The sequence below is a fragment of the Pyrus communis genome, chromosome 9 (genome assembly GCF_041283825.1).
Source record: "Pyrus communis isolate YQ-2024b chromosome 9, ASM4128382v1, whole genome shotgun sequence".
Lineage (NCBI taxonomy): Eukaryota > Viridiplantae > Streptophyta > Magnoliopsida > Rosales > Rosaceae > Pyrus > Pyrus communis.
The window spans coordinates 22,756,270-22,766,517 of record NC_142573.1 but is presented as its reverse complement, the minus strand read 5'-3'; the positions used below and the strand labels follow the sequence as shown (position 1 = coordinate 22,766,517).

Here is a 10,248-nt window from a genome sequence, read left to right as displayed (position 1 = left end):
AATCACTAACCAACACTGGCTTCAAGATCATATGGGACCTTACCTGTTTATAATTTTTTGTCTCCGACTTTGATGTCAATTTTTCATTTCTTCGAAAATAATATAGTATAATAGTCGCTTAGGAGTAGGGATGGCGATAGTTTTAGATTGGGCAAGGAAATGTCATATCCATCCATAACCACGAAAATTAATCAAATGCATAACTGCAAATTAACCATCGGAGATTATACCCACCGGGTGATGGATTCCTCATCATTAACGGTTATATCCATCTTTGTCAATACAAAAAATATATTTGTTCAATTGGTGCACTATAATTTAGTGGATACTAATGTCATTATTAAATATCCATGTCCAATCATAAAAAATATAACAATTTCTTTTGAAGTTGTTCATGATAAGCCAAATATGATATGCCAATTTCTTTTGGAGTTGTTCATGATAAGCCAAATATCATAAAACATTGATGATGTTGGCTGATCTTGTTATCTCCCATAAACATCATTGAATTCTCATCGATTTTGATTCAAGCTTTTGACCTTTCCCACACAATGCAACTTTTGTATTCTCGAGGTAATGAGCTTTTTAAAGTGTTAATAACAGTTCTCTTATATTATATAAAATTATATTATGCATTGTACATACTATTCAGGTTGGATTCGGATCAAGGACCCTTATAAGCATATCCAAAATCATAACTGAATAATATTCACATATTTTCCCCATATCCAAAATATGCTCGAATTTTCATACTCAAATCCGTTTCATTTGGACGATTATCCACGATTATTGAACCTAACGGTTTGAATTGCCATCCCTACTTTTTAAAGTGTTAATAACAGTTCTCTTATATTATATAAAATTATATTATGCATTGTACATACTATTCAGGTTGGATTCGGATCAAGGACCCTTATAAGCATATCCAAAATCATAACTGAATAATATTCACATATTTTCCCCATATCCAAAATATGCTCGAATTTTCATACTCAAATCCGTTTCATTTGGACGATTATCCACGATTATTGAACCTAACGGTTTGAATTGCCATCCCTACTTAGGAGTCTAGTGAAATTTCTCCAGTTATAAAGGGCATTAGGTTGCAATTTCGTGAATGATGAATTTGATTCCAGCAAAGATCAAGCCGCCCTAGCCTCAATGATTCAAAGAGGAGCGCCCCACAGAAGCCAACCCATGATTTCATTTTTGCACAGCTTGCATTAACAACTCTTCCAGTTCAATGGGAAGTCAGTAAATCGGACTACAAGGGTGTATTTATTATGTACAAGTCAAATGCGCAACTTACAGAACCCAAAATTATTGCCACTCTTGTTCCCCTCAATGGTTCCTATCTCGACAAAAAAGAAGCAAATTTGACAGAAATGTATGAACAAGAATTCTCACGTTCTAATGACAGGGCCCTTGTACAGCCCTCGGCGAATCACAAAGTTTTCGGGAGGTTGAAACTCTTCTAACCAAGTCACTTGAGGCTCTATAACTCCATCAAGCTCAAGATCGCCTTCATTGCAAACAACAAACAAAAAATACTTATCAATATCAGCAACCTCGACAAAAATGTACTTGCCTGTTACCAGATATCCTTAACTCAAAACCAGAAACTCTATCATCTCAACAAGGTAGACGAATTTCATTACCAGGCAGATCTTTTCTTGAGGACTTCCGGTAATAACTGCAGTGCCGTCCATCTTCAGACGAGTAAGGCGGAGCTAGGATGTCAAATATGGCGCAGGGAGTTATAGCTCTAAAACTATGGATATTGCCTCCTGTTGTCGGATAAAGAACTGTGGGCGGACAAGGCGCGGTCATGTCAGTATCTTTGACCAGCTTTGCAGGTCTTGCTGCAAAAACTCACAGTTTTTAGTTAAAAGAAACTAGAAAAATTAATGAAATCATAATAACCAGCTTCCCACAATGTAAGCTAACAGTTGTACCTAGGGTTGGGTGGTACCCCAGACTTTCAAATTATGATAGAAAGATTGAAATGAAAAACAAAAAAAATTAAAAAGACTTCACGTGAGCCTCGTCATCTCATGTAAAAATCTCTAACCGCATTAAGCAATAACCTCTTAAATCCCATCCTCCTGACAGGCACACAACATTGGCCAATAGGGATGAAACAATAAACCCAACTAGTAATTTCTTATTTCAAAAGTTACATTCAAAATTTCCAGTTTTAGGGCCCTTTTGATAACCATTTCATTTTTACTTCGTAGTTCACTTATTGGTTAGAAATAAAGAGAAACACAAGGAAGAAAAGAGGGATGAATAAGGATAGTGGAAGGGTGGTGGGAAGGATGTGGAAAAAATGGACGTGTAATGGCGTAGAACATGAAAACTAAAATCTAAAAACTGAAAACAATTTTATACAGGTTTTCACTTTTTAGTTTTTGGATTTCGCTTTGTATGCCATCCCATGTGCATTTATCCCCCCTCCCTCCCACCACACTCTCCGCATTCTTGGTTCCTCTGTCCTTCCATCTACTTTCTCTCTATCTCTAGCAAGAAAATGGAACTAAACTAAAAATGAACTAATCAAACAGGCCCTTACCTTAATCTTAAGGCTTTAAATGTTTGAAAGTTTTTATGTTTGCATAAATGACAGAGCAAAATACAATATCTATGTAAATAACAGAAGAATTTAATCAAACACCGTAAGGGATAATTTTCCAGAATATGAATAGATCAGGAACTAACCATGTCGTTAATCCCTCAACATTTCTTAGGTGAGATCTGTATTCTAAACAATTAAATCATAAAAAAAAAAATAAAAAAAAAAAAAAAAACATTATCATCCAACACCAAGCTGACCAGTCATATCTCCCCGGTTAACAATATGACACATCCCCCTAACTCACAATCACAAAGGAATCAATTTGAACATTCCCAAACAACACAGATGTTGAAATAGGGAAGAGAAAGTAAAGCAGCAAACTCATTCATACCTTTCTGTAATAGCATTTGAAACAGTCAAAGCTAACTAATGGAAATCAAATCGCTAAACTTTGGAGTCATTTCATCATAACGAAAAAATGGACCGCCTGCACGTGTTTTCCAACCCCTCTTAATGCAAACCGTGACATGTCTAGGTTACAGATAGTATACACTATGAAAAGTCCATCATTATCTGCATGATGAGACTAGGTCAATATCAAGCTGGGGGGGAATGTGTAATTTCCTGAACTTGAAAAATGTAATATTTTGTGTCCCTCTTTTACTACCTAAAGAATAATAAGGATAAAATATGGATAATCTAACAAAAATAAAGACTCCTTGCCTCTCCTCTAGGCTCCTCTAAGATCCTCTAGGCTCTATGCCATACAGAAACAGTTTGGCTAGTTGGCGAAAATCAAATACCAGATTAGTGGGAAATTAAAAGATAAAAAGATCCCATAGTTATCGACAGAAGAGATCAGAGGCACAAACAACCAGTTTCTTGTAACGACACTCTTACTAAAACTACATATAGTAGGCATTCAAATCTAAGCAACAAAGAAAAACTGCAAGCTGCTGGTGTTTACAAGCTGTCTTCTCAGCTGCTTGTTTCCATGGCATGTTTATTTGTATATTTATGTTCAAATAATTAGGATCTTAAATATACTCATCATGATTCATATGTCAATATATTAGTATCAAGATATGAAACTGATCCCCGCACAATCAACCAACAAAAACAGTTAAAAGAATACCTAAATGTGGAAGCATACAACAGGCTAGATATAAACACTCACAAACAGGATGCTGTTGATTTTTTGAAAGCATGAAAATGAGGTATTAGGTAAAGGAAACGGTACATTAACTAACATTGTACAGTAGATGAGAAATACTGTGGAAATCACACCTTCTGATGGATCCGCAGGGCCAGGAAAATCAACCCAGTCATATGAATTAACACGTATTGTACCATATATAAGCTTGCTCAACACAGTCATTCCAGGATGATTATGAAGGGGTATGATAGAGGAAGGCGGCATGCAAAAAATTCCTATCTGCCAAAAGTATAAGCAATTATTCAATACCAGTAAATCAGTTTCGTAGTCTATTTTCTTTTGATACTTGGATCTCCAATTCTAAATTTCTATGTGAACACTGACTATGCCGGACTTATGATATTATCTTAAAACTCTAACATTGGTTGAAGAGATTTATAAAAATGGACTTGCAGTTAATAATAAGCTTGTTTTTCCTTAAAAATATGACCAAAAAAGCTTATTTTTGTTAGGAGAATGTACAATACTAAGTGCAAAGTATTTGAAACAACTAAAATTAACATAAAATTATGAATTATAAACAATAAATCATTTGAAATCCATGCATATCTATTTCATCCCACAGAAATACAAACTTTTATGCATTCGTTATAATTATTCTCATGAAGTTTAACTCTAAATGAACTACAATTTCTAAATTTGAAATCTCACAATCGAAACGGAACCCAAACAATTTATAATCAATAACTGATGACTTGCAGTCCTGTACTCACAGAAAAGCTATTACACTCATGCAAATGCAGGTATTTGATTGGTGGCAGTGACTGCTGATTCCCATTACGCTCAGGCATAGCACCTGACCAATTACGCACCACTTGTGCCTCCTGTTCGAGACCTACATCTGCAGGCTTAATTTTCTCTGAAATAAAAACATCATACAGGGTTAAAAATTGATAAAATAGAATGAATGCGGGGTTCACAATAAGATTTCACACTACTCTGTGCGGTTAGAAAAAAAAATGAGGTGCCTCAGAAATATAGGTTTCTATAACATGAGAAAATGGTAGGCTTATGACAAGCTTGCCATATGAGATTCCTGAGCCATGGTTACACTAGACTCATTAAGGCTCATGCAGAAACCTTTCCAACTTGTGAAGAAGCTAGAGACAGTATCAAAGATGAACCTAAGGAATAAACTATTGTACTTAGGTGTCTGAAAATATCCAACACTAGTTAAAAATTTGTCTTAAGCTCTTACAGTAATCAAAGCATTTATCTCTAGTAAAAGGTAACCCTTCATCACCAGGGAAACATGTTACTTATAAAAGAGATTTTGCGGTACTAATGGCTCAAGATTTCCACATAGGCATAAAAAATTTAATGCCTCAGTGGGCTGGTTAAATGAGTTGGGGCCGCTGATGGCCAATAAGCTTCATCACCTTTTGGAAGGGGAAGGCCAACACATTTTACAGAGGGCCAAGGTCAAGCCCAACCCCTGACAAAGGAGGAAATGTGCTATGTACATAAAATCAGACCATACCCGACCTATCACATTTTAATTTAAAATTAATCATCAATAACTATTTATCTACACTACTATTAAGAAAATCCCGTCGATTTTAATGTAAAAAATGTCGACAAAACCTTTTACTAATTAAACTCCACATTCTACCAACCATTTAATCCCCAGAGTCCACTTTTTCTCTCCTTATTGCAACTTCCTAACGCTGCACACGCAGGGCATGTTTGAGAATTAAATGGTTTGTATTAAACTAACTTATCTTAATATGAGAACTGGATGACTTTTTTGGAGTGTGATTGACAGGTCCCATAAATAAAATTATCTTAAATTTATAGTAATATGATAAGGTTGGACTGTGGCAGCCAGCCCAAGCCCAACAGCAGTACAAACTGGTCAAGTGAGGCCTTCAGGCCAGGGGACATTACAAGCCTGGCCACTGGTCCCTCATTTATTAGAAAACAATAAACAATAGAGTTGAGATCATTTTTCCATTTCAAGTGGTCTACTTAGTATGTTTTAGAGGCATAAAGCCAAGTCAAGAACGGCATATGAAACTCACAAAGATGAACTCAAGCCTAAAAGTAGAGCAATATACATTTAAGTATTTAAACCACCACTTATGTATGACGTAAGGCTATCTCCAATCTAAAAAAGGCAACAGTTAAAAGTTAAAGCCATATTTTACTCCAAATAAGGTGGTGCAAGATACAATATCTTCAATGCATACGGAGTAAAACTTGGCTTTTAACTTTGAAATATTATACATTAGAGAGGGAATAGTCAGTTTTAGAGTTATCTGTATCTTGCAAAAGTGGGGCTTCCACTGTTAATTCTAGAGTTATATTCAAAGTCAAATATGACTTTCATATAGCACCAAAGGCATACATAACCCCAAAATTTCTGGTACATTAGAGAGGAATTGGATCAAGTCTAGAGCCAAACATAACTTTTGAGCCATAATTTTCCGCATTGCGTCTAATCAGACAAAAGTGCTAAAAATAGAGCTTCAAGTTGTTAAAAATTCCTAGTTACAATTACATATTACCAATCAAACTCGCAAGAAGACAAATTGATGATAGTGTTCCAACAAATTACTAACTAGGTTTCCATCTTGGTAGCAAGAGCATCCCACCTTGAAAACATTCATATAGCATGGACAGTGGACATGTTAAGATAAGGATTTAGGGTGGAAATACATCATACAGATTATGGTCAGGCCATTAAGCATGAACTCAATGATATAGGATACACAAATTTGAGATAAGACCTGTACAATTAAGGAGTTTAACAAATACATGGGCAAGTTTCAAAATGAATTGCAACATGAACCTATATGATCACACATAAATACATGCATCAACCCGAACAAACAAACAATTTTGGTAGTTTGGCAGCTCATAGGTCCTATTTTCTTAACTAACCAATTACAGCTTCAAGTTAGCGGGGCACAAGGAAACATATACATAGAAATAGAGGGAGGCAACATGGTAACAAATGGGCCTTTATGTTCTTTCAACTCATCAGTTTGGTCCTTTATGTTCCAAACTCATCAATTTTGTCCTTCTTCTGTTGACTTGGTCATCAATTTCGTCCTTACCGTTAGATTCCTTTAAAATCTGTTAATGGGCTGACCCTGTGCCAAGTGGATTATATAAAAAAAACAACATTTTCAAAAGGATTTAAAGTTTCAAAAACCATAAAGAAAAGGGAGGTAACATGACAACAAATGGTCCCTCATGTTTTGCCAACTCATCAGTTTGGTCCCTTATGTTCCAAATTCATCAATTTCGTCCCTCATCTGTCCACGTGATCATCAATTTTGTCCTTACCGTTAGATTCCGTTAAAATATGTTAATGGGCTGACACTGTGCCATGTGGATTATATAGAAAAACAACATTTCCAAAACGATTTAAAGTTTCAAAACCATAAAGAAAAGGAAAATTAAAAATAAAAAAAACTGAATAAAAAGTAAAAACCAAACCCAGCCACCACCATCTTTCCCGACCTCACATCTCCAAAACCCTACACGATATCTGCTGCATCCACCAAAACCAAAACTGTTGAAGGATTGAGGAACCGATATATGTAAACAAATTTGTTTGATTATAGTTTTCCACTACTCATTCAATCTATTTCTCACTGAAGGATACATTTGACTTCAACTACACTTGTATGCGAAAAGAAATTCACTATCTGCTGCACCCTATGAATAAATTTCCATTCAACAAAGGAATGAATAGACACGTAACAATTGTGGATGTTCTTTAAAATTATAAAAAATAAAAAATAAAAAAAAATATATATTTGCATAAAGAATCATGGAAGATCAGAAACCTTTAAATTGTTCCAGAGGAAGTGAACTAGTGATAATGATTATATGTTAAATATGGATGTGCTATATGAGAGACCTGGATTACTGACCATAGATTACTGACCTATTGGACATTCCTCTTGAAGATATATTCAACATCAAGTTAAAACAATTTCAGATTCTAATCAAAGAAAATCAATCAACTGCAAGCGACAAGAAAATGCAAATCAACTCATGAAGTCAACAAGGAATGGGTATATCTGACAAACGGATGATCCAATTTACTAAACTCCACGAATGCGTTAACAGAAGCATCTTGACATAGTGCTAAAAAGAGAAGTTGCCTGATAGTATAGCAAATTTGAAAAGCTTGCCTAAAGTATATATATTTACTTCAATGAGTTCTCATTATAGGATTAGCTTGATTAGGTTCTAAATATAATTTTAAAACAGGTTATAAGGTTCTATTTTCTATTGGGAATTAGGAGTATGTAATGAACTTCACAAGGAGAGCAACCAGGTCATTCTGAAAAGTTCATATGTATAGTATTGTCCCTGTCAGGTGGAAGGAGTGTATGCAGCAGGTTGAGGAATCGAACTAACTTATAGATCAAATCTTTTAATTAAGTTCGCAGCATATATGTTCTAAAGTGCTTTCATTCTTTTTCCCCATTAGCTTCTGAGTGTGAACTTTGGATTAGTTTAACAAACTATAAATCCCAGGTTTTTTACATTTTCTAGATGTTTAGCTACTGATTCATGTGTTTTAAGGGTATTGCTGATTTGTAGTCTTCGGTTTCTTAGATTAGCAAGTTAACTAAACTCAGCGACAACTCCTTTCCACTTTATAACTTAGTGGGGAGCACTTCAATTGGGCGGTAGAATAGAAACTCCAAAACTGTCCCGGAAACCCGGCATATTTGTTTCTTTGAGGTTCTCAAATCAATATTTCTGGCTGAAAACAAACAATTCGCTTTAAAACAGCATTGCTGTCTGTCTCAAACATTCCAACTAGGCATGGCATATAATTAGCACAGCACAATAAGAAGCAGCAAAAGAGAAGCACAACTAAAAAAATGTTCGGTTGATATATCAGGATATTAAAGGACCACTTCTCCATACCTAGTTTGAGGCGAACTCTTTCAAGGGCTTCTTCTGACACAGGTCCAGTCGGCGTAAATGATGATTTGCAAACATTATACAGTCTCTGAATATAATATGGCATGATGCAAAGACGGTACCAACTTAACTGAACGGACTAGAGCCACAAAATCGTTAAGCCGATAACGTCTTCGCAAGGAAACTTATTGATTGCAATCCCAATTCAAATCCCAATTGGGAAAAACCTTGTTGCCTTTAAATCAGCATATCAAAACTCTCATTTTGCAACCAGAGAAGCAATAATGAAACTCCATAGCAGTAGTTCGATTCCGTCTCAGCTAATCCTATCTATGAGCACCTACCCAACAACAAAAACAATACATATGAAGCAAGTGTTAGTCAAATTCAATGTTTTGATCAATTCTAAGCAACCCAACAAATGGGCAAAGTGAAAAAAAAAAAATACAAAATTCATGCATATACAAGTAAGACCCATTTCTCAACTAATCTGAAAGTGAATAACATGAAAATTTATCAAATGAAATCAGGAAGTTACGATTTAGGACAATCTAAAAAGATTAAGAATCCATGTTGGATCCAACCCTTAAAAGCCATAACTGAGATCTAAAAGGGAGGAGAGAGATATGGATTGAAGGTACGGTACCTGAATTGGGAGAGCGAAATTGCGGAAAACGTGAAAGTTGGACGATGAGGGAGGGAGGGAGGGATGGCTTCTGTAGCACTAGCGTAAACGAAGAAGACGAGGAAGAAGACGAGGAAGAAGCCGAAAGAAGATCTTCGCCGACGTCATCACCTTTTACGGCCCTTTTGGGGTTCCGTGTGTCTCTCGCTCTTTTACCAATTTAGCCTCCATCTGCCAAATATTCACAAAACCACCCTCCCATGTTCTTTTTTCTTTAGTGGTACACTGGTACTAGCTTCTTGTTTTTTTTTTTTTTTTTTTTAAAGGAAAGCAAAAATGCATTAAGAGAGGGAAAAATCCAGGAACAACCAAAAACCCTAAAGTCAAAGAACAAGGCGTCAGAAGCAACTGAGGGAGTACAGCCCACCCAAATACAAAGATTCTCTAAGCCATGCCCATAAGAAGTAATGGCATCTGCAACAAAATTAGCTTCCCTATAAATATGATTCCAAGAAATGGACTCGAAAAATAAAGACCAGTCATTTGATGTCTTCAATGATAGCTCTAATACGCCACGGAATGCTACACTTTCCCAAGATGGCCTCAATGACAATCTTAGAGTCCCCTTCAATCTTGATCTTCTTTAAATTCCTAGACTTTGCCAATTGAAGAGCATCTCTAGCAGCTAAAAGCCTTGGCAACAGTAATTGTGTTCTGCCCCAACTTCCTTGCCCTAGCCAGAAGAGGATGCCCATGACGGTTTCTAATGATGAATCCTACAGTAGCAGAGGAACCAATAACAGAGCCATCAAATTTTATTTTATGATACTCCAGATCAGGGGGATGCCACTTGATAAGTTTATTTATTCTGTTTTGGTTATCCAATCTAACTTTAGAGTTGACAAGAAGGAAATTCTTAGCTATAAAAAAAAAAGTCTT

The 10,248-nt window shown here is 35.8% G+C and overlaps 1 protein-coding gene across 1 annotated transcript; it reads right to left on the bottom strand.

Moving 5' to 3' along the window:
• Positions 1-1,201: 1,201 nt before the first annotated feature.
• LOC137740002 (2-aminoethanethiol dioxygenase, putative (DUF1637)) lies at positions 1,202-9,484 on the bottom strand. The gene is made up of 6 exons (XM_068479784.2): positions 9,331-9,484; positions 8,688-9,024; positions 4,505-4,650; positions 3,863-4,010; positions 1,659-1,862; positions 1,202-1,522 (listed from the first exon to the last, which is right to left on the bottom strand). Exons 2-6 carry the CDS (start codon positions 8,788-8,790, stop codon positions 1,404-1,406), a joined length of 720 nt encoding a protein of 239 aa, XP_068335885.2. The 5' UTR covers positions 8,791-9,024; positions 9,331-9,484; the 3' UTR covers positions 1,202-1,403.
• Positions 9,485-10,248: the final 764 nt, after the last annotated feature.